Genomic DNA, 25494 nt, shown 5'->3' with positions numbered 1-25494 from the left:
TTGTTTCAGTCCCTGACAGTCAGCCTGTCCACATGCCGGTCAGCTAATGATGCTGCTCAGGACACATAGGATCTGATGCTGTTTAACTGATAAACCAGATTGTATTCACTGCACATGTAACTGTATTTATACAGATCCGTAGCAAATGTGGGCTCAGCTCCAAACCAGAAGTCATCTGGTTCACAGATGCAACTCAACAAACTGGTATCAGTCACAGTGTAAGCAAACTGTAGCAGGCTTTAAACCTGATGCTAGATAAGTGAGTATGACTTGTTATGTTGAGGTAGTGTGTTAAAACTAGAGCAGAACTAAACAGAGACCCGACTTCACCTCTACCCAACTGTCTGGCTTTCCCGGCATTTGTGCTTTAGTTGTTGCCATCTATCAGCTTTGTCCTCGAAATTGGACGACATTTTGGGTGGATTTGGACTGAAAGCATGGGAGAGTGACTGGAAATTTAATCGAGGGGAAAACTCATTTGGAACTCCAAATGTCACGAGTGCCATGCTGCTTCTTTTAGTGCCATGACGGCAAACACTGATAATTTGGATTGATCATCTAGTGTGCTGCTGTTTTCAGCTTCATATTTCCTCTCTTTGTGGCGATTTATCCCTCAGATGTCAGTTGATTTGGAGGAGTGTCAACTGTGAAGGTGAGGAGGACTACTTTTTGAGACTCGGCTTCACGATGGCGACAGGAGTATCAGCGTGGCTCCCTTTTGCCAGGGCAGCAGCCATTGGCTGGATGCCTGTTGCCAACTGCCCCATGCCTGTTGCACCAATGGACAACAGTAAGAGAAAGGACGAGCTGATAATCCTCAATGTCAGCGGCCATCGCTTTCAGACCTGGAGAACCACTCTGGACCGCTATCCTGACACCCTGCTGGGCAGCTCCGAAAAAGACTTCTTTTACAATGAGGAAATCAAGGAGTACTTCTTTGACCGGGACCCCGATGCCTTCAGAAGCATCCTCAACTTCTACCGGACGGGGAAGCTCCACTACCCCCGCCAACAGTGCATCACAGCCTACGATGAGGAGTTGATCTTTTTCGGCATCATCCCCGAGATCATCGGCGACTGCTGCTACGAAGAGTACAAGGACAGGAAGCGGGAGAATTTAGAGCGGCTTCAGGACGATCAGGAGGAGAACAAGGACATGAAGCTGCCCAACATGACCTTCAGGGAGACCATGTGGCGTGCCTTTGAGAACCCCCACACCTCCACCATGGCCCTGGTCTTCTACTATGTCACGGGTTTCTTCATCGCCATCTCGGTCCTCACTAATGTGGTGGAGACGGTGCCCTGCGGATCCACCGCCAACCAGAAAGACATGCCGTGTGGCGAACGCTACACAGTGGCGTTCTTCTGCATGGACACCGCCTGCGTCATGATCTTCACAGTGGAGTACCTGTTGCGCCTGTTCGCCGCACCCAGCCGCTACCGCTTCATGCGCTCGGTGATGAGCATCATCGACGTGGTGGCCATCTTGCCGTACTACATCGGCCTGGTGATGAGCAACAACGAGGACGTGAGCGGCGCCTTCGTGACGCTGCGCGTGTTTCGAGTGTTTCGCATCTTCAAGTTCTCCCGCCACTCGCAGGGCCTGCGGATCCTGGGTTATACGCTCAAGAGTTGCGCTTCGGAGCTGGGCTTCCTCCTCTTCTCGCTCACCATGGCCATCATCATCTTCGCCACCGTCATGTTCTACGCAGAGAAGGGCTCCAGCTCCAGCAAGTTCACCAGCATCCCGGCCTCCTTCTGGTACACTATAGTCACCATGACGACGCTGGGGTGAGTAATCGACGTGTGTACACACTCACAGAGGTAAATACATACACGCGTAAACACCGCGAGCGTCTTGTATCTCATTCTGCCATGCTGTATTTGTATTTGTGACAGAAGTAAAACAATGTTTTCGGATGCTAATAGATGCACTAGATGCATTTTTTGTGGATTTTTACTTTGAAAATTGAATAATTTATGAAAACCAATTTGAATTTCAAATGAGCATTAAGCCAGCCTGCCCCCATACTTCAGTACACTGCAGCGTATATTTGAGGCTGCCAGTGTGAGTAATGGTGGGAAGTGCGGCATTTATCTACCAGCACAATCACTCGTGGCATTTTGTTTGCCTCACCTACAGCTCGCCAAATTAGGAGACAGTGGTTGAATACATACAATACATCCGAGTGTGAAGAAGATGACCAGATACTACACATATTTGTGTGTGGGTGCACTAAGGACTCCATTGATGTAGAGCTATATTTAGTTATTTTTTCTTTTAATTTATGTTTTGCTTGAGAAATAATTTGTATCCCTTTCAATTTTAGCCTTTTGAGAAAATGATGCACAACATGTAGCCTGACCCAAGAGCATGGACTGAACCATTATGATTAAATAATATTGGTGTTGGAAACAATTATGATAGCCTTTTTATTATCATCCAATAAACTAACAAATCTTGATCATGTTTCCACCTGTGCACCCTTGTGACATTTAGATGATACAGCTCGTCATTTGTATGAACAGTGGTTCAGTTTGGTAGTTTTACAGAGAAAATATTAGCTGCTGTACTTCATTTCTGTTCTCATAATTGGGGCCACACCACAAGCACTGTATTTATGGCACAGGCTTTCAGTGTGAAAAAGCCTTGTGAGGAATTAATTGAACTGTATTATAAAGCCGGCTCTCTCTCTCTGCCGTGTGTGAGCCTGGAGGCGAGGTGTCTCATAAGATCTCCTCTGTCACCTTTATTATGATTCCCCTCTGCTCTTAATCTTTCACACAAGCTGGCTGAGGCTCGGTGCCATGAACGGCAGGGTGAACTTGAAAGTGTTCCCGAAGTTTTGGCTGAGTGAAGTATTATGAAGGCACAGTGGAAGAGTAGTAAAATCAGTTTCTCTCTCCGGCACGCTTTTGTACAATAATGCTGTGTGGAAATGCAAAACTGCCTTTTTGGAATAAAACGGCATGATACAAGAATAAAGTCGGTGGTTCCATTATATCAAGTGACTAATAGTAATTGTAATTGAATATCTTTGGACCAAAACTCAAAAGATATAAATCATTTCAGCGCTTTTTTTCTATTTATTTTCCAAGCTGCTCAGCAACGAAACACAAAAAGACAGAAATTCGCTCCAAAAGATCTGTAGCTTTGGAAGATGCCCACTTGATTTGTCTAACTTACTTACTCTGGTGTTTAGCTAGGAAGGGCTCTGGACAGTAGGAGCAATTGTGGCATCTAATGTAAGTATTGTTTTTACGGTAAAAAACAACAACCGTAAGATTCTCATGAAATCAAGCCCCATTTTTGTTCTATTTATGGTTGTTACTTTTTCTGCAATAGCCATTCATATTCTGTATCTCCCGTAATTCTTTTCACCATCAGTAATGAAGCCGTTCCTGTGCTGGATTTGAGTAGCCAACATGGACTGAACTCTTAAGGATTTATAACTTTAGATGTGAACATATCCTTTTAACTATTAATGAGGATCTATATTGCCAGAAGAAAATGTGAAATAAAATGTAATTTAAGACACTTTTTTCTTTAAAAAATCTCTCCAAAAAGGTCTGCTGACAGAGAGCTTTAAACCCTGTTTATATTGTCTCAAAAGCTCTCTGGTTTCTGCTGTGTCCATTACTGAGAGGGATCTGCTCAGACACTAAGAAACACTCGACTAGACTAGAACACTGTGTGGGCTGTCATGCTGCACCACGTTTGACCCATAACAACATACCTAACGATGCGACCTTGTGGCTTTTTGTGTCTTTTTTAAGTATGTTTAGGGTCCCTGTTGTGAGTGACATGTTTGGCTGGCAGACCTGAAATGTTCTTTGCTTTTCTAAGGTGACCGTAAAGTAGTTATTTCAGTCATTTCTCCTTCTTGTTATGATCAGTGTGTCAAAGTGTCGTCTTGAAATGGAAACCAAAAGAAATCGTGGATCTCCAGACCAGAATAGCTCTATTTGTCTCTCTGCAGCATAAGGGCTTTAAAGGATGCCTCGCGTTACCTGTTCTACAGTGTGTGTGTGTGCGTGTGTGTGTGTGTGCGTGTGTGTGTTGTAAGTGTTATAAGAGGATCTTTTGTATCGCACATACAAAAGGATAGAAATGCCAAGGTGAAAGCATTATGTAAATTGTGAACCCTGAACAATGTGTTTGAGTGTGGAGCCATTATGTCCTACACACAATAGAGGCAGCAGCACTGAGGCCATGTCCACACTACTCCATTTTACTCCGTATTTGCTACGTTTACACTGAGCAGCCACACTACGCCGGAGTTTTGGAGCACCCTAAACGGAGGGATCTGAAAACTCCGGCGAGGTTGGAGGTGTTTGAGAACTCCGGGGTTGCGTTTGCGTGTGGACGGTCGGATACGGATGTGCTTAGAATAAATTACGCCCACACCCGTGTTCGCTACTGGATTGGTTCTTGGCAACCATGACGTCTCCGTCCCTGATTCGTCACACTCACTATCACATGACCCGTACCTGGGCTACCAGCGATTCATTTCAACATGGATAACTAATTGCAAGCGTTGCTGCTAGCACAACAGCTAGCAGCAGCTATGCAGTAAAAGTCTGCATTTCTGTGGAGGAAGCAGCTGTTATTGGAGTGATTAGCGAGCGGTGTGACCGGCATCAGCCCTATGGAGCAGCTCGTTGTTTTTAGATTCTAATGAGAAGACATGCTGCTCTAACGTTTTACTTCTTCCGTTTGGTAGCCTTGAGAGACCTTAGTCTGTAAGTATGTATTTATGGAGCATGAAAATATGTACGTAGATATATTCTATTCGCGTGTTTAGTATGTAATTGCTAGAAATGCTAACCGCGATTAGCATTTAATACAACACAAATGTTTGTGTTGTATTAAATGCTAATCGCGGTTAGCATTTCTCCATTGGCGGTAATGTTAAAATTAGCTTAGAAGCTAGCTAGGCGGACATGTTACATGCTGGCTATATCATGGATTGTTGTTTTGTATTCGTGTAATGTGTATAGGGACGGTTCGTAAAGCCATATTTCATATTGTGCTTCCACAGTTTTACAAATAAAGATTCACACTGAAGTCTTGAAACTCTTCTATGGATTCCATGGTCTTTATTTCACGGATCTACTGTTAGCGATCTGCTAAGCTTTCCTGCACGAAGGAAGAGCAGAATAGAGTGAGAGACGTGTGTTGACCACATGTATGGACCCATATTCTAGTAAACGTTTACGTGTAAGTGTTGATTTTAAAGTAAATTTGATGTGAGAGAGATAGACCCGCACCGCTGTAATGCTAATCGCGGTTAGCATTTCTCCATTGGCGGTAATGTTAAAATTAGCTTAGAAGCTAGCTAGGCGGACATGACGTTCAGAGCTACTAGTGAGAACAGACATCAACAACACGGAGGAAACGAGTGAGAGACCACATTGATGGACCCATAATCTAGTAAACGTTTATGTGTAAGTGTTGATGTTAAAGTAAATTTGGAGAGAGAGAGACAGAGCGAGTATTTGTTTTTTTTTTTAACTAAGCAAGCAATTCACTTCCTGTTTACACCGTCACGCGCATGCCCAGTGTAGTTAATGGTCACGTGCTGTCCGCCTTCGACGGCTGCCGTGTGGACGCAGATCAACTCGAGAATGATGCTGAAACTCCCGTGTGGACGGAGATCGTTTCTATTTGACAAATCTGCATCCAAGGAGAAACGGAGTAGTGTGGACAGGGCATGAGTGTCCATCCACAGCTCCGACAATGGTGATCCTCATAGCTAACCAGGACAGTCATTTACAATCAGGAAAACTATCAACCGATGCATGTCCAAGGCTCACACAATCAGAATATGAGTGTTCAAATTCAACATGTCCCCTTTATACAGCCACACGGGTCTGTACCTTTTATTGGAAACGGTAAAGTGGGATTCATAGAAATGTGCTCACATTAGGTTTGAAAGAGGAGCGCACGGAAGGTCTGAACATACGGTTTTGTTTTTCTCTCAGATTTGGATTTTAGATATTTGATATGGTCAAAAAATCATCAGAGATATTATGAATTGACACTTTAAAATAAAAGGGTATCATTTTTTTATGATGTGAGTCAGGGCTTTGTTTTCTGTGCTGACAATCTGACTATGACCTGCACAGAATCCAGCAGTGTGCAGCACTGTGCACTGTTACCTCCTTTGATCAAAACAACAGACATAGAATTAATATGTAAAAGAGAAAAAACAAACGTGTACAGTTAGTCTTTTATATGTAGAACTCCAACCCACACAAACAAAACAAAAGCAAGCAGGTGAAAATAAAATGTATTGAAATACGGGTGCTTAGTACAGTATGTGCCCCCTCCTCTTCAATAGAACATCAGAGAGGCTTATCTGTACGTGATTACAACTGCAAGTTGAACAGCCAGCAGCTTCTCACGAGGCTCCGTTTTCCCTCCTGCCTGTCGCCCGTCGATCTGTTCACCTGCTGAAGAGACATATGCTCAGGTGATGAGGTCACCGATGAACCATCTGTCAGTGCGCTTAAGAAGCTACATACACAGCAGTACATACAGTGCAGTACATAAAACAATCCCACTGGTCATCCACAAATCATGTTTTCCGAAGAACAAAAAACCTGCAAGCTTACATCAGATGTGTTATTGGTGTACACAACATACTGGAATATGTTTTTTGGCTCACCACCATATTCCTTTGAATATTATTTTTCAGCAAATCCAAAGCATTTGACAACAAACACACATATAAGCATGTACTGTAGAACACTTTAGATTGCCTGTCCATCATCGTAACCCAAACCAAAGCTGATACATCACCAAATGTTACTTTAATCTTTGACTAACCACATTTAGTATAGTATTTAGTACACTTTTATAAAGTTGGGGCTTATGAGCGACAGATTTTAAAGGAATAGTCCAAATTGATGCAGCAAACACTGGATCCTACACTTCCCTTAATGCAATCTGAACAGGAACAATTATGGCAGCCATTAACACCACGTTCATATGTGCATGTTAGTATTGTTAGTACTGAAGATTTCCATGACAACAAGCCTCACTTTTGTTACTATATACAGTCTGCATTCAGCTGGGTGAAACGCGTTGGCTTTTATTCCGAAGCAGTCACAGGAAATGCGATGTATTTGTTACCACGGCCGGTTATCAAAAAGGCATTTACAAAACCAGATGTTTGACTTTTTTGGCATTTGTTTTATGCTGGGTCAGGTTTAGATATATAGCAGAGAGTAGCAGAACAAGAAGAAAACAGCCGCAGTGAGCTGTTGGATGAAGGGTTTCAGGCGACAGGCTGCACACCTCCAACTCCTCAACAAGGTAGTTAGAAAACCCTGCCCCCAATGTGTAGTCCATAATGTGTGTCCAAACGTGGCCTCAGGCAGAAACACACACACACACACATTCACAAACAAACAGACACATTAATAACTCTGGGTGAAAAGTTTATAGGCCTGAAAACATATATATTTTTATGCGAGTAGGACATTACAAATATAAACACACCTGAGAAGACATACTGCAACACTGAGAACATTTCTGCCAGCTGACAGTCAAGCCTGTCAACATTTTGATCAGATGCACGTATGTATATACAGTTGTGTGAAAAAGTGTTTGCCCCCTTCCTGATTTCTTATTTTTTTGCATGATTGTCACACTTAAATGTTTCAGATCATCAAACTAATTTAAATATTAGACAAAGATAACACAAGTAAACACAAAATGCAGTTTTTAAATGAAGGTTTTCATTATTAAGGGGGAAAAAAAATCCAAACCTACATGGCCCTGTGTGAAAAAGTGATTGTATATATATGTATATATATATATACATATATATACAGTATGTCCCAAAGAGCACATACACACAATCATATGCTGATTCATTCACACACATACATAGTTATTGCCTTTGATCTTGTCTCGCGTTTTTGTCCTGCCTCTCTGCATCCCCTCCGCGTCTGCTTGAGCCCAGACAGCGCAGCGCAGCAGTAATGGGCTTGAGCTGAGGGAGATGGGGGGGGCGGAAGGGACAGACTGGCTGTATAATCAGCCGCTTTCACTGTCCAGGAACAGGGGTGTTAAATCAACCTCAGGTGGCTGATAAAACAATCTGGATTGAATCTCAGCAAGGTGTGCTCCCTGCGGCGGCCTGCCGGTGCTCGGCGCTGTTTGGAGCCAGCCGGATACGCGGTCAATGGCGTCACCGGGACAGGATCCGAAAGATTGATAATGGAAGGAAAAAGCCCCCCCCCCTCTCTTTCTTGCGCTCCCTCTTTTACTCCCCTATTCCCCCATGAGTCTCCCAGAGGAACAGCTATTTTGAGAACAGGCTCTGTGTGTGAAAGGGAGTTATCTGTTTTAACTATAATCTGATACACGATGCAGGCTCAATGGATGAGAGCTGGTTGTATTTTACCTGCATGACAGGTGCGCTGGAAGGTTGGCTGGCCTGCCTCCAGCTCTCCCACGTCTCCCACGCCTCTAAAAACATTAACCCAATAATAAGAGAAATATTAATGAGGTGTGCATTGAAATCTGACTCTGGTGTTATAATTAGAGTGACTCTCCCAGTTGTAGAGTCCTGGTCCTGGACGGAGGCTTGTTCTGTAGAAAGTGAGAGAAAATGTTGTTATGCATGTAGGTCATGTTCCCATCTCTGCCTTAATCAGTGGCTATATATAATCTGCTTCTTTCTTCAGAGAGACTTTTAGCTCGCCCCCCTCTGCGTTCTCTGCTCAACGTCTCTATTAGTCTTTGTGGACTTGGCCTCGGGGCCAGAGGCAGGAATGAGGGAGGTCAGACGGGTTGTGCTTCGGGTTTACAAGAACTCTGTGCTGCAGGGCTGGTCGACACCAGGAGGAAGGAAGGGGCGATGTGAAGTGAGAACAAAACTTTCTTTCTTTTTTTTGACACTTGCTTCAGGTCTGTTACAGTGTCCACGTTCATGAACTACACTGTCATACATCCGCATACTGTATGGCGTGCTGCAGCACATTTTTATCTCTGCAATCGATTAATCTAGCGATGAATTCTTTTAGTGAATCCATTAAACTCAAAGTATACTTCCATGTCTGTGAAGCCACGAGGGTCTATAAGAAACGCTGTCATCTGCCCGGGGGGGGGGGGGGGGTCATAAACACTATACATTCATATATAGTCACTCAGTGTAGTATAAATGAGAAGACACCGTGCTAAGACAAACAGCAGCATCAACCATTTTAGCAGTGTGCCCAGTGACAATAGCTTTGTAGGACTCCTGTCTATTTGAAGCAAAGCAGGAAGTGTTGTTGTTTCAGTCATTTGTTTTGAGTTTTGGAAGGATATTGTCCTGCTGATCGAGGTGTCAGCTCAAAAAAAAAAAAGACTTGTTAAACAGAACCTTGTCTGAGTCTGTTTTGGAGTAATCACCTTTAAATCAAATCTTCATGAATGTTCAACAAAATGTTTATAAACAGTGAAAAATGCACGGAGCCGAAAGTGAATCCATCAGGTGGCTTGTTTTATTCAAACAGTCCAAAACCAAAATGTATTCACTTTACACTAATACAAAACGGAAAGAAATGCAACAAAAGTTTACATTTGACAAGCTGTGAATGTTTGGCATTTGGCTTTAGTGATGAATCAATTATAAAACATTGTTGTGGTTTCATTTTCTGTCAGTTTACAAACCATTTCAGTGTGTAGACACAGTGGACACATTTCCACACAGACTTTATTTCATGCGGTGTATTAGGGATGGGCATTTCCACAATCAGTGGGAACTATTCAATCATCAGTCAAAGAATCCTTATAGTGCGTCAACACTGCTGCTGTTAAGTTTAAACTTTTAGAAACTGGCATCTTTCAACAACTGATAAGCCGAGTTCTGTGTCTTGAAGTCTGTGTTCCTCGTTAATGTTTTAGTAAATAAGGTTAATTGTCTAACTTGACCATTGATCTCCTTGGCACTGTGAAACAACAAAAAGAAAGTATTTGGCAGTGAGTTTGGAGACAACAAAGGAAGCAATAATCTCAGGCCTCTGGTTCTGATGAAAGGTATTCTTAACTCCAGTCTTAGCTCGGCACGCGGCTCTGCATAAAGGGATTAATTAACACTGGGTTGAACAAAGCATCTCTTGTTGCGAGTTAATCAAAAGTCTGCTTGAGTATTTTACTTTTAAGCGTACATGTAATATCTAAAGTATCCTTTGACTTTTTTTGATTCAAATATGGCATCTCATAGTGTGAGAAAACAATTGGAGTTGGTGTGTGTTTTCTTTTAGATTTGCTTGATATGCAAATGATTTTCTATTTTCCTAGTAATTGTGTGCTGGATTTATTGTGTGTACAGTTAATAATGGATAATTGGTAACAGAAGTGAGGCGTTTTGGCCTATTAATTCTGGAATGGCATACATTGTTTTGTTAATAATTCAGGATCTTTGCGGCACGCCGAAACAGAACTGGGATGTCGAGCTGCATAGTTTGTAAGTGGGAATGTTCTTTCACACACATTTCACAAATCATCAGAGGTTTCATATTGTAGTGTTTTTTTTATGGCAGCCTGCTTTCAGATGTAATTTATGGGCTATGTTGCTGCCTTGCTGAACCCCTGGGGTCAAAACAAGTGCAGCTTGTCGGAAATTAGAAATATTCCTGCCTTTATCTGGCCACTTTACTCTTGGAGCCAATTTCCCAACACAAGGCTCTTTAATAGAAACCTTTCTAATGATAGCTGTGGAATTTAATTTAGCTCCAACACAGGTTCATTTAACACCTAAGCTCATTTAAAAATAATTAAACGTGCAAAAGATAGCAGTGTCTGGAAACCTTCACCATTCTCTCTCTCTCTCTCTCTCTCTCTCTCTCTCGTTTGAAGGCAGCAAACGGGACCAATCGGCTGACAAGTCTGCAACGCTGTTTCTTCATAGTAACCTGCATCAGTACTGCCATCTGTTACATTTCTTAGGGTTGAGCAGCAGCGCACCATGTGCACAAAAATCAAATCAGTTGCCACTGCATGAACCATGATGTAGTCACAGGAGTCGCAGTCCCACGGACACACCCGAGCAGTAGCTCGGATAGCAGCAGAAAAAATATCACAATACTCTGGCCTGAGTTCAGCCTCTTAGTCTGATGTATTTCAGCAAAAGAGTCATCCTTAGTGCTCCACAAAGGTGTTATCATCTTGTTTTTATAGCGATAAAGTGATTTCCCCAGGTGTGTAGGGGAATACCACACACATTTCATCAAAGCAAATACGAAAGAGCATTACAACATGAAGTCTAATCCCATAACATTTTACGGAGCCTTTTCTACACAGTTCAAATATAGACATATAATCATGCTTTGAGGCACCATTATGCTCCGTCAGAACTGCGTGTTGGATGGTGAAATAGCTTTTGAAACATCTTTCCAACGTCCAACGATTAGGGGCTCCGTGTGGCAATCTGACGTTCACACCCGTGTGAAGCTGTGCGGAGGTGAGAAAGGTGCAAGGGTTTTACCGCCGCCCTCAAGCTCTCTTTCTTAATTATTTCTATCACTTTTCATTGGCATAACTGAGTACAAATCTACGATTCTTCCTGGAGACACTGTCTGAAAATGTGTGCCGTAATCCCCTTCTTCAAAAAAAGAATGCGTCTGTGTCCAGATCAGGTATGAACCTTTGCCTTCTGATGTGGTTGACTACCCGTCATATGAAGCATTGTCCTGTCCATAGCAGGAGCTTTGTACTGTTTGTTCAACTCATTACTGATCCTCATTTTAAATGGGTGCAGTAGGTATCATTCAACAACAATAAGCTGTAAACACCAATTTGACATCCTCATAAAGTTGTTACGGTGAACATGTTCGCAAACAATTGCCTATTTACATATCCAGCAGACATGAAGCAACATTAGTATTCATTTTGATTGTGATCTAGCCACCTGATGAATGCAAGTCCAATGTTCACTCTCCTTTTTGCTCTGTTTTGGTCTCCACCAACAAGAGAGAAACATCTGGCTCTGTAGCGGCTAAATGCTTCACTTTGTTCACAAGCTAGTCGCTAACTTTATTTGTCGGATGTTTGGTGCTTGGCCGGTTACATGCACTGGATGTATCAGAGTTCTTTAGCTGAATACAGCTGCCTGCTGTGGCTGGAAACAATGCTGACGAACGGTAAGACTGAACCAAAACAGTGAAGTTGTGGGCCGTAACACCAAAACAATAAGCTGAAGACGCCAATTTTCCTTGGACTGAAGAAGCTGTAGATGTGTTACTACTTGTGACACCTTAAACATAACACATAGTCATATAATCTATTTTAATTATGAAGATATATATTGGTGCAGGTTTGAATTTACTGTGGTATTTATAGAAATGAATGATTAAATTGCAACTTAACTTGTACACTAACTGATTTCCCAGAGGGTCTTCTCTGAAGGTTTTTCCTCACCCTCTGAAACGGTTGATGTATCTATCACACCAACAGTTTTTTAATTCATTTAGTGGATTCTTTCATGTTCACATTCATCTGAAAACAAGCAATGCCGGCATCACTAAACAAACCTTCATCCATCTTCAGAGCGATCCAACTCTTGTTTTCTGCTGTCACTGGACTCCAATTTTTTCTCTCTCTCATCTCGTTATCTCTTTCTAGCTCTAATTGGTTAGGCCTTTCCTTTTGCCAGCAAGGTATAACCATTGTTTTTCACTTGAGATAACAAAACTCTGAACACACTGCAGACTAGTTAACACCAGCAGCTTTATGTGCAAGTGTTCTCTTCGCATCGTCTGGATAGCAGTAAACATGGCTGCCTTCAGACATGTTTATTTTTAAAAAAAGCTTGTGATAAACCTGTTTGAGTATCATTTCTCTCTTAGCCTAACGAATCACTTAGTGGTCCTTTTTTAATTGTGATTCTGTCATATAAACAAAACAAATGAATGCTATCAGCCTCTACATTGTTTTGCAACTGGGTTGGATTTTGCTTCATGTCATTTTACTTGCAGAAGTCCTTCTGCTGTAATCAAGAGCTGTTACCGGCTTTGATCTTTCTTCCTGCTTTCTACATCAAACACAGAGATGGAGCTTCTGGTTTGACGGGGGATGCCAACTTTTTTGTGACACAAGAAACAACAGGAAATTGTATTTTAAGGAACCACAAATTGACACATTTAGCACTTTTTAAACATGCTGCTTTTGAAGTAGTCTTCTTTGCTATCATAAAGTAAAAGCTGTTTGATTGCGTGCTTAACAGATATCTGAAATTGTCCATACAATGTACTTTTTTTCCTAGGCCTCATGTGTTTGATGTCACACACTTAGCGAGTGTAGAGTAGCAGCCTGTTAGCAGAGTGGCCTTGGAGCGGAGGCACAGATGAGTGTGCGTGGGTGCGTTTGTGTGATTGATTGGGGAACGCTAAGGTCGACAACGTTTGGAGAAGTGAAGGGAAATGACGTGGAATGTAAGTTAAGGGAAAGTCAAGAAGTACATAAGCACAGAAGAACATGATATGCGACGTCAACATATCTTAAAAATGTGATAGTGGGATGAAATGGGGGGAGATAGAGGAGAATGAAGAAAGACTTTTCACCTTCCTTGTAGGAGGAAGGTGAAAAGGAAGAGAGTGAACGTCAAATCAAAAAGAAAAGGAAGGAAGCCAGCGAGGAGGACAGAAGACGTGATGTTATCTAATACAGTTTCCGACATGTTATCTCAAGATGTTTGTATTGGGGCACAAAGGAGAACCTTGAATGACACGGCATGCTCTGTACCCCGAATGAGTGGGTTATTTTTAGATACTTGGCCCTTATCTTGCTACACAGCTGGCAAGGGTTTAGCTCACAGAAAGGTAAAGAAAATGTACTAATAACCTTCAGTGTGATGTGAAGGAGGATGCAGACAAGGAGTGGAACTCAAGGTTAAATTGACCATATCGTGAAAATAAAATAAAGTGCATAAAACAGTGAGAGCAACAAAGAAACATTTGATTGCTCTGTTTTGTCGAAACAAATTGACAAACTGATTTTGAAAAATACATGTAAGTGTATGTTTCTCTGCCTGTGTGTGTGAGTGTGTCCTCTACCTATCTAGCCTGAGGGGCGCATATGCCTACCTGACATTATAAATAATACCAGCATGTTTATGTTTTCCATTACAGTCTCAAATGCAGCTCCAGGACATAGTCTGGTACCTTCCTTTTCACCTCACCTTTAAATATCACTTTATATGCAGCCAGAGTTCCTCAGATGTTAAAAAGAATGTAAAGTGTCGGTTTTTCTTACATTTATTTGAATCAAGCATTCTCTCCAATAGCACAACTGAAAGTGATGATGTGGCTATGTTTCATTCAAACATTCATGAAGCAAGAGATGAGATACATTAGCCAGAATGAGTTTTCTGATTGGACGGCAAAAGCTATCAACATTTGTGAGTTTGCTATAATGAAGGCACACATTGCATTCATATATTACATATTTACATTGTGTCATCGTCAGGGAATGACTTACAACACAAAGGCGACTGTGATTGTTTGACTGACCTGAACGGCTGTTTGTAGCGATAATAGTGGTTATTGCTGTTAATTCTGCATTAGCCTGGCATCATAAAACACAGCAATGTTCTGATGTTATCATGTCATAATTAGACGCTGTGAACCAAAGACAATTGTAGCATAAAAAACAACTTTATCAATGTTGTTGGAGTTATGACTGTTCAAAACTTTTAAACTAAGTGGACGTAGTCATCGTGACGTCACCCATTTTCTTGTGGACCGCTGTTTTGAAGCCTTGAGTACGGGGATTTGGCCGTCGCAATTTTGGATTACGGCCATCGCCATCTTGGCTTTTTGCAACCAGTGAATGGAAGTTATCATATTTAGACTCCTGAGGAGTGACGTCAATCATAGTAAGCCCGCCCTAAAGCATATTCCACTTTATGGTCTATTTGATTCTAAAAGGGACTATAACATACTACATGAACATCATGCTGTATTGAAGACATGAGACGAGCGATTGAGACCATCAACTCATGTTTACCATGTTTACTGAGGTAGTAAATCAAGTGAGAAGTAGGGTCATTTAATCATTGACTTCCATTCAAAATGAATCACTTGCGTGTTTTCATGCTAAATTGTTCTGCTTGTTGTTGATCATATGTGTGCAACATGTTTGGGTGTAGTCCCTGAGATACTCGGTACCTGCCCAGTAACGGCTACCTCAAATCAAGATTACTATAGATGCAGTAAATGATGGAGCGAAAATAAGTGTTTTTGGTATGCAGAAAAAGAACATCTCTCGCCCAGTAAAGACAAAAACCAACATACCACTGCAGCTAATAGAAAAAAAGCATTAATGGGCAAACTCTTTCATGAATCTGATAATAAATCTGATAGTAAATATAACGACTTGCATTGTTTATACGTGCACTATTATAAGCGGAACTGTCTCAGGCATTGCGCTGATTTGTAACAATTAACGTCTTAAACAAGCTTTTGCACTCACCAGCTGCCCTCATTCACAGTTGCCATGAAGCTGTGTAAGATGACTGTCCGACTGACTGAACCGAATTTGAGTTTGATGCCTCCAGCTGTGCTGTGTTGAAGAAAAAAAGAAAGAAGAAAAATAGCAACCTTTTCTGAGCCAAATTGGAGAGAACAATGACGCTGCTTTTTCAACATTCACTTTCAATTTAATTTAATTTGTATAGCTCAATATCACAAATAACAATTTTGTGTCAGAGGGCTTTACAGTGTACAACATACAACATCCTCTGTCCTTGAAACACACAAGGGAAAAGGTACTGAAGAATGAAGCAGATGTGTGTCTTGTGTTGCTGCTGAACCTGATGATTCCAGAAACACCTGGTTACCCTGAAAGCAATATTTGGGCCAGTACATGAATTGAATTACAGCTTGTTTGATAAAATCCAAAGCTAATGTTTGAGTGGTGTTCGTGCAGGAATAAGTCGTGCAGTGTTCTTTGTGTGGTTCAGCTGAGTATTTGGTTGAGGCTGTGTACTAATGTAACTAAACTGTCAGGATCACTATCCACAATCTTCTAACAATTATTTTTCATGTTGGTTTTTAAGACTATTACAAGTCACACTATTGCTGGTAACTGATCACTACAACCAAACTAATTTCATTATTTCAATAAAAAGCCCTACAAGGTTACAAAACACTAAATTATGTTCTTAAATTTAACACTTTAAAGTTTATTTAAACTTTACTTAAATATTTGTTACTCATTCAAATATTTATCAGTTTTTTTTAATCCACTTGAACCACTCTTCACTTCAGCATAAATTAGATAAATATTGCACAGCACTTATTTAAAAAGGAAATGTATCACTTCTAAAGCCGGTTTGCCTGTTCCCATTATTTCCTTCTTCCAAAACAGGGATGAAGAACAAATGAGCAAATGCCAGGAGCTGTATTTTCATTAAAACAAAATCATGACTGGTGTGTTAACTGCATGCCAAATTAATCATAGCAAACAAGGCCAAATTGATTTAAAGTTACCACGTGACTGGTTGCTGACAAGCAATGTAGCATTTAAAAGGATTTTGTTTCACACGGAGTCTGGCGCAGTGCTCACTCCAAATAAAACGCAGCGGTGCTACATTACATGTCTTCCAGCAAACTTAACAAAGAAAAATAAAGGCACAACAGCATCACCAATCTCTTTTAACTGAATATTATCTGGTCTAGCTCAGCTAACAACACAAAAACACTGAATCCGTCATGCCTGTCGTTCACAACCGAGCCTGTTTGTAACCGGTACCGACAATGTTATCTTCACTTCATCTATCTCTCCTCTACTCCGACTCTCGAGAGCCTAAACGGTAGCAATGTCTTTGGCTGTCAAATGTCAATCCTCACTATTCCCTGACTCTGGCTGCTTAAAGCGAGTCTATTGCATTTTGCAGTGGCGCTGCGCCGCTGTATGCAGGGGAAACATCGGAGTCATAAAACTGCAACTGATTAAATGTGCACCGTAGCACGATACTACCCATCTCAGTGTAAAAGCAGATCGTGGAAACATTTTAATTAGTTTATTCCCATGTAGCCTTCAACTGTATAAAAAGAATGTGTGATTCTTAAAAAATGTTGATTAATGTTTGAATGATTTTTTTGCCGTGCCAACACTTTTATTCAGATATTTTCTGGCGACTCACTCTTTCATTTTCTTCAAATTATTAAATTACTTAAATTTAATGAAAACTGCACTGAATGTTCTTACAGCATGAAACAACTGGGTGAAAAGTGTAAAGCGGTCTGCTCCCTTTAAAAAAGAAAAACAACTTTATTTAGGCTGAGGTGCCATATTATTGTTGAGCCCTAATCAGATGCACCATAATATGAATGAAAAGAAAAAACCCTTTAAAACCCAGAAACCTTAAGATTGGTGTGGCTTGGTAAATCAACCTCTATAGTTTTTTTGTGTCTCTATTTCTAAAGCAGGGTGCTGTGTGATTACAATTCACTTCTGCAGTGTAGACATTAATGTCTGAAGGCATAGTGTCAGTAATCAAACAGTCCATGATTATATTAGTGTGGGCTGCCGTCATTCACTGACAAAGTTCTGCTGACAGTGTTGCCAAGTATTTCCGTGCACCGCCTCGAAAACAAACATTAAAAAGAAAGATAAACCTCTAGAATTTCACTGACTGCCATTCACACAGACCCAATGCCTCCCTGAAAAGCTCCACACAGAATCGTTATCCTCCATCAAACGGGCCTGCAGCCCCTTTCTCGGCCACATCAACACGACACATTTGAAGTAAATCAACAGCTCTGGATGCCAATTATGTTAAAATCTCTGAGCTATGTTGACCTCTCTGTGCATTCGGAGATTAAGAAGCTTCACTAATGCTTGTTATCCTCACACGAGCACGGTTACTTTCTTCACTGTTGCTTTAGTGTTTTGAGTGCAGGTGCTGTAGAAGCCAGCCGTTGTTGCTGAATAAAAAAACAGTGAGAGACAGTGTTTAGCCACTAAAAGACCTAAAGTTTGTATTCCTTTTTACATTTTGTTCACTATAAAGATGTAGACTTACAGAGGATAAATATGTGCCAAATTAAATTGATACAAAACTGTATTAATTGTAACCATGTGACTCCTTTGTTATGCAGTCAGCTGGAAAACATTTAATCATGTGGGTAAGGGTTAATATTTGGTGCGTAGTTTAAAATTAGATTTTAGATTTCTGGATTTATAAGGTTTTATTTCTCAGGTCAGGAGTTATTTGCTACAATGTATTCTATCTACAGTAGCTGAAAAACTTCAAAGATTAGACAAATTTCCCAGAATTTTCCAAATATCCTTTTGAAAATTACACATTATACTTTCTTTTAGTTTTTGTCTTTTACATTATTTTCTAAGTAATGTTCCGTCAGTGTTGCTGCACCCTTAAAATAATAGGAAGTTGTAATGTTGAGAAGCTGCTATTTCTACAGGTTTTTACTATTACACACAAGGAATTCAATCTTGCAGTGTTTTAACACCCGTACTCCCTGACGTTCAACATCTGGAAGTCATTTTTATTGCATTCTTATGTAAATCGCTCATGTCCAATGATTTTTGCCATATTCTTTATGGATTTATGCTGCTGTTGATGCTGTGTTTTGAAGGCTGTATTTACAAAAGATGTTTTCATTACAGCCCGGTCAAAAGAACAGAACGAGTAATCACGGCCGCTGTTGGGAGAGTTATGGATGAAATCTCTTCTCACAGCCAATCAATACAACTGGTGACCACATCTTTATTGGCACATCCATGTTTATTATGTCGGAACTCAGAGACGCAACATGTTGTTATACTGAATGAATGTCGATTACACAGAGTGACATTATATCCAAACGTACCGTATTTAGGCTTAGGTGCCATATTGTTGTTGAGCCCTAATCAGATGCACCATAATGTGAATGAACATTTCTATTGAAATTAATGTATTCATTGGTATTCGATTCCTTTGTGTTTCAATTTCTTCACAGATAATAACGTTCGGACTGTCATGCTTTTTAGTTGCTGGTTGTAAATGTGTTGCCCCAACCTAAACCTTCCCTCTTATACGGCGGCTCCATACTGTTGTCTGATTTACTCTATAAAGAAATATAAAGATGAGTTTGAAGCAGTTTGAGCTAACTTTTTGTGATCTTTTTGATCACCATCCTCTCCAGCAGGCAAGTACAGACTCACAGAAGGTTTCTTCGGGTCAGGTTATAAAGGCGTGCGGGTTGAGGTGGTTTCCAAAGCTATATTCGACAAGCACTTGTCAAGGAGCATGACCACTTTAGAGCAGTAAACACTCTCATGGTACATGGTATGCATAATTGTAGGTGTCTTGTACCTCTACCTTTACTGTCTCTTTTGTCAGTTAGATAATGGCTTGAACTTGTTGTTGTCCCTTGTGATGTCTAGAGATATTAGAAAAAAATGAATAGAGCTTCAGGAGGGGATGGATAGCGGTGCCCACACTGCTTGAATTCCTCTGATGACCAAACTTTTGACAAGTATTGAATGGCATCAATTGAATTCTGCCTGGTTACTTTATTAAGTCTGTTTAGATAGTTGAAGTGTCAAGCTGAAAGGCTGAAACGAATCTAGCAAGAAGGATATTGAATCTCCACAGGCAGTCAGAGTTTGCCCCAGCATGGACCTCAGATGAAACGCGATTGCATGGTTTTATGCTTTACTGAGAGACACCTTCATTACTCGTTTGCTGAATTCCCACGCTGGGAAGCACACCACACTGTTCCATGAGAGCTGTTCACATCCACATTCTCACGAGTTTTAGCTTTTCTGCTGTCTGTTCTGTTGACTTATAACAACAGCAAAGATTTTTTTTTACCCCAACAATACTCAGCCCTGCAAATTGTATTCAGGTTGCCTATCAAAGAAACATGTTTGTGCCTGTATCAATTGGAAAGAATTGCAAAATAAGACAATCCACAGACATTTCGACAAGCCTTTCAAAGCCATTAACATATAATTGTGCGGTCGACAGGAGATAATGACAAACCAACTGGAGGAGTAAATTGACCAAGTGAAGTGCATATCCAGTTTGGATTTAAAAGAGCTCCCTGCATTTCTGAGCTGTCCATAATAAATAGCAGCTTGGGCCGGCAGATTGGTTCTCCTGTGAGCAACAGAATAATCATGTGCCATGACTGTCCAGTGCGTTAATTCAAATATTACACTGTATGCCAACAATAAAATACAACAGGTTTTCACACATCACGTGACACTGATGGACTCCTGTTTGGCTGCAGAGAGCTCGATTGTGATGGACATGGAACAGAATGTCAGAAACGTTGCATGATAGTATCTATTATTACACAATAAAAGCATTTAGTGATCATTTTCATATTTTCTTTTTAATATTTTATAATTTTGGCTAAACAGTACCCCATTGAGGAGGGTTGCCATAACAATACTAACTTGTTATTTTGTTAAGGAGAAATGATTTACTTTAATTAGTAATGTTGAACTCAGATTATACCACCTCTCCAATATGAACTTCTATATATACAAACTGTAACGGAGGTTGTTTTGTTTGGAGGAGGACCTTAGGGTGCTCTTGAGTATCTTGGGATTTAAAAAAATGAATATCCCTTTGCAGCACTTTTTTAAAGAGTCACCCTTTCTGATACACTGTTCAACACAGTTACACAAAGTTTGCATCCTTTGGATTAATTTATTACATGAGCGAGTATTATTTGTTCAGCAGTTCATCTTTGGTGTCGTCGTAGTGAGATTGTTTTAGTAATGTGTGTGATGCTGCGGAATAAGTTTTGCTGTTCTGATTCTGTTTGAGCTGTTTTTGGTAATGACTTCAGGTCAGCTGTTCATCTTCAGAGGTTGGAATTTAAAAGACACTCTTTCTCTTTTATCATATGCCTCAAATAGCTTGTTGTTTTCTGTTGGTTGAGGAGCAACTTTAGGTTTCATGACTGTCTCTTTTCCACCCAATATAGTCACATAACACTTTAAACAGATTATTTTCTGTGCCAATGATTTACTGTAGTTTTTTCCTCTAAAATTGAGTACTATAAATAGAATTACTGAGGTCACAATAAAATACAAATAACCTGTGTTATTATATACATACAAATTTAACTATTTACCTTAGACCAGTGTGTTTACCAGTGTGTATACATAACAATTAATTCCAGTAAAACCGTCATATTTTTGAGTGAACTCCTATCCTCTGCCATAACCTGCATTGTGTGAATGCATTCTAGCTGTACACTTTTGTCCCATTAGAATGCAGAAGGTCAGCATGAACTGGAATTTAGAAGGGAGACGATATGAGTACAATATTAGTCTCAGGCTTTTGCTTTCAGGGCCATTAAACATATTATTGGTCTCATTATATTATCGTGTAGTCTTGATTTGCTTGTTTGGACACCACAGTGGTTTTTCTAAGCGGCCCATAAAGAGACAAGAATATCGGTTGCATTTTGGTATAATCTAATGGCAAAGGGTCAAAGATAAAGAGCTCACAGAGTGCCCCGCTGCTGCTCATGACACTGTGCGTGAGCAAGCCTGTATTACTTCCATTTATTCCGCAAATCACATTACTGTTTGTCAATTCTTCATGAAACTCTTTAGGAGATTGTATAGATTTGTTTTCCACACAACCGCCACCTCACATCAAACAGTGATTGCCGCCATCGATTTCTTGTGTTTCTGTCCTCAGGGGTGCTCATCTCTGCTTTTTTGTATCCGAAACCTTTTTTGTTTTAATAATTTAAGACGAGGGTTAGAGGATGGAACTGAGGTTTACTGAGGAGTAAAATCGTGGTGGCAGATTTCACTCAGTCTTATGAAAGAGCATCAAATAAAGTTTTGAGTTGAAAAAGTTTGATCTTTTGCCCTTCACAATAAAGTTAAAATCCTTAGGATTTCCGTCATAACTACACTGAATGGCTATTTCAATTGCAGACCTCATGTAGACATAATTATTGTGAATGCCACATGTTACTGTATATCAGGCCGGCCACAACAGTTCACTTCATCTGATTTGTTACCCAGTCGCATACCTAAGGTGCATTTGTAGAACATTTTTTCAATTTGACAGCAAGTATTAAAAGCACCAGAGAAGTGTTTTATTTTAGACATGCATGGCTCCAGGTATGGCGATGTCAGTCGCTCCATCACTTTGGTCCAGACTGAAATGTATCAGATGGATTGCCTTGACATTTTGTACAGACATTTATGATCCCCAGAGGATGAATCCTACTGACTTTGATGATTCCCTGACTTTACCCATAGTGCCATCAAGCAAGTTGACATTTTTGTTTTTCAGTGCAATATCTTCAGCAACTGCTGGATGGATTGCTTTGAAATTCGATACAGATATCCATGGTGCCCAGAGGATGAATCCTAAAGACATTGATGATCCCGTGACTTTTAAACTAGTGCCACCAGTAGGTCAAATTTGAAATGATTCCAATATTTTGGTAGAAGACTAAATACCAGCAAAAGGACTGACATTCCCAACAGACTCACAGCAGACCATGGCATCTTATGCTAACATGCTAAACTAAGATGGTGAAAATGTTCAACAAATGTACCTACATTAGCAATGTCGTTATGAGCATGTTACCATTAGCATGTTACCACGCTGACATTAGCGTTCAGCTCGAAGTACAGCGCTATCGAACAGGGCTGTCGACTATGCAACCATAACAACGATTAAGAACCTCTTTTTGTACAGGATACGTTTTGTGTTTGAACTAGTTCAGTGCAGCTTTCTTCTATTTGGCATTATTGTCTGCTGTCAATCAAAATTATATCGAGTACAGATTAAATAAATGTCCTTTCCACAAAATGCTTCCTTTTAATATAGCTTCTGAAACCTGTGTTTGTTGTTCACAGGGGGAATTTGCATGCAAAACTGAACTTTGCGAACAGCAATAAATCTAGTAGAATGTGTAATTAACAGCACTTATGATAACCTCTTGTGTTATTTGTACAACCTTCTCTTAAATGCATATGCTTAAATGACATCTGTGCACTTCACTGATAGCAGACAAAATGTGTCTCAGATGTCTCGCCAACTGTGCTTCCAGGCTGGTGTGTCTGCTTGATAAGCAACATACAGAAGGGGCAAAACACATCCAAAACAAAGAGCACAAGACTAAGCAAATGTAGCCTTTATTGGACAAATGAAGGTAAAACTACACTCAGAGAGTATAAGATGCTTCACCCCTCTGAGACAGGATAATACATTTGAGGTGAAATGACGATGTGATAGGACTCAGGATTTCTTGAATATTGGGTAGGCCAATTCTTGTCTTGCAGTCATTTTAACAATCTACTCTTTTCTACTGTTTGATATGCATCATTCAAAGGGCTCCACCTGTTGAAACAGTGACCTGTGAAGATTTATTTTTCTTGCTTCTGGAAATATCTCTCTCCTCCTCATCCTGTTCTCCTCAGCGGCTTTGCTCCTTCATCCTGGAAATCCTTGACATCCTTTTTACGAGGTTACATGAGTGCTTCACTCACCTCCTATATTTAGCTGATGCTATAATGACAAATCTGTTTGGCTGACAGAATTGAATTACATAAACATAACGTTTTCTCCAGCTCTGGGGACATAAAGCTCTTCTATTACTACTGATAAATGGAATTTTGTTGTGGCAACACAGTTTATTGTATCATATGGTGCTCATCTTGAAGCATTGGAGACTGGGGCGACTGGGGCTCAGAAGCGGGTCGGCCCTCAATCAGAAGATCGGTGGTTCGATCCCCGGCTCCTCTAGTCCATGTCGATGTCTCCTTGGGCAAGACACTTAACCCCAAATTACTCCCAAAGGCTGTGCCATCGCTGTGTGAATGAGTATGAATGATTAGATAGCTCTGATGGGCAGGTGGCACCTTGCATGGTACCTAGCCCCTGTCATCAGTGTATGAATGGGTGTGAATGGGTGAATGATGACATGTAGTGTTGAAGCGCTTTGAGTGGTCAGAAGACTAGAAAAGCGCTGTACAACTCCATTTACCATTATGTGCGTACATTGTCCTCTCAAAGCGACAACTTTCAAACCATTCCCCACATCAGTTACTTACTCACTTAAGTCTCACATGTTAATTTCTCTTGAATGAGGCTATGTAGTTGTTAGTACATAAATGTACAAAATCATTTTGCACAGAATTTTGCTGTTTGCTTTATCCTGGCATTGGTAGGACTTTGCACCAGTGAAATTGTCTCGCTGAGCCAGACTTACTCACTGGTCCACAAGCTGAGGGTTATTAGAAATCGTCACCATTCGCTGAGAGTTCAAAGACAAAACAAACACCACCATCCCAGAAAAGCTTTACCTGTCTTTATTAAACCTTGCTTTGTGCTTTAAACAGCACGAAGATCCAGGTGAAATACCTGAAAGAGAGGCAGAGGAGATAAGTAGTGGAAATACCAGAGCATACTGTCATTTCATAGAGAGTTGAACATGCTAGTGGCTCTGTGAGGCTGTACCTGTCATGTTTCTTTGTTAGCTCCCGCAACTATGCACCTATGTACCAGCGTGCTGCTGATGCATGACGAAGTAAGCGCACGTCTAATCAAACGTAAACTTAGAATTTAATTGAATAAATCGGCCCCATTCTCACAGATAACCGTTCCAGCTAATTGAGTCAATATCAGTCTGATATCAATATTGGATCATATTGTAGGTATAATGCTAACCATGTTCACCATCTTAGTTTTGCATGTTAGCATGCTGATATTATAATTAGCAAAGACACCACATTAGCTTTGCAGGTATTTGGTCATAAGCCAATATTTTGGACAAATTAAAATGTTGACCTGATGATGGAGCGATTTAAAAAGTGTGGGGATCTACCAATACTGATATCGGATATCGATCCGATACCGACTCAAATAGCCGTTATACTTTCTTTCTTTTTTTATAAAGTTAGGAAAACAAGACTGTGTTTAAGTTCAAAAAAAGTTTAAAGTTCAAAAGTTTGCTTTATTGTCAATTCCACAATGTACTGGACATACAGGGGAGTTGAAAAGACGTTTCTCTCTAGTCCAACATATAAACATATAAAGTGAATACAGTGCAATAGATTAAAAAAACATTTAGACAATATATATATATATAATAAGAGAAAAAAAACAAAAAAAAACTATCAATCTGTATTTAGCAGCAGTTGGACATGGGGAGTCTTAAAAGAGAGGAGGGAGAGAGTTCAGAGAGTTCAGCTTCCTACCAGCCTGGTGGACGAAGCTGTTTGAGAGTCTGGTGGTGCGAGCACGGAGGCTCCGGTATCTTCTCCCAGAGGGCAGGAGGCTGAAGAGACTGTGTGAGGGGTGGCTGGAGTCGCGCACAATCATGGTCACTTTGCGGGTGAGGCGAGTGTCGTATATGTCCTGCAGGGAGGGGAGCAAGTCTGATGTGGCCTTCCACGTCAAAGAATGATCCAATGATTGTTGAGATATCTTTATTTTTATTGCTGGATCAATCTGAGATGGACTCACAGAAAACCATTTCAATTCGTGGAGCCACACCA

The 25494-nt window shown here is 40.6% G+C and overlaps 1 protein-coding gene across 2 annotated transcripts in view; it reads left to right on the top strand.

Moving 5' to 3' along the window:
• The first annotated feature begins 687 nt into the window (after positions 1 to 687).
• LOC142970393 (A-type voltage-gated potassium channel KCND3-like) overlaps positions 688 to 25494 on the top strand; it is an 84351-nt gene continuing 59544 nt past the window's right edge. For both annotated transcript variants that reach the window (XM_076110594.1, XM_076110593.1), the window contains exon 1: positions 688 to 1790. In XM_076110594.1, coding sequence (XP_075966709.1) covers positions 688 to 1790 — 1103 coding nt within the window. The remainder of the gene's footprint in view (positions 1791 to 25494) is intronic.

Source organism: Anarhichas minor, unplaced genomic scaffold, assembly GCF_050575085.1.
Source record: "Anarhichas minor isolate MPS153535 unplaced genomic scaffold, ASM5057508v1 ptg000043l, whole genome shotgun sequence".
Taxonomy (NCBI): domain Eukaryota; kingdom Metazoa; phylum Chordata; class Actinopteri; order Perciformes; family Anarhichadidae; genus Anarhichas; species Anarhichas minor.
This window is presented reverse-complemented; position numbering and strand designations above follow the sequence as displayed.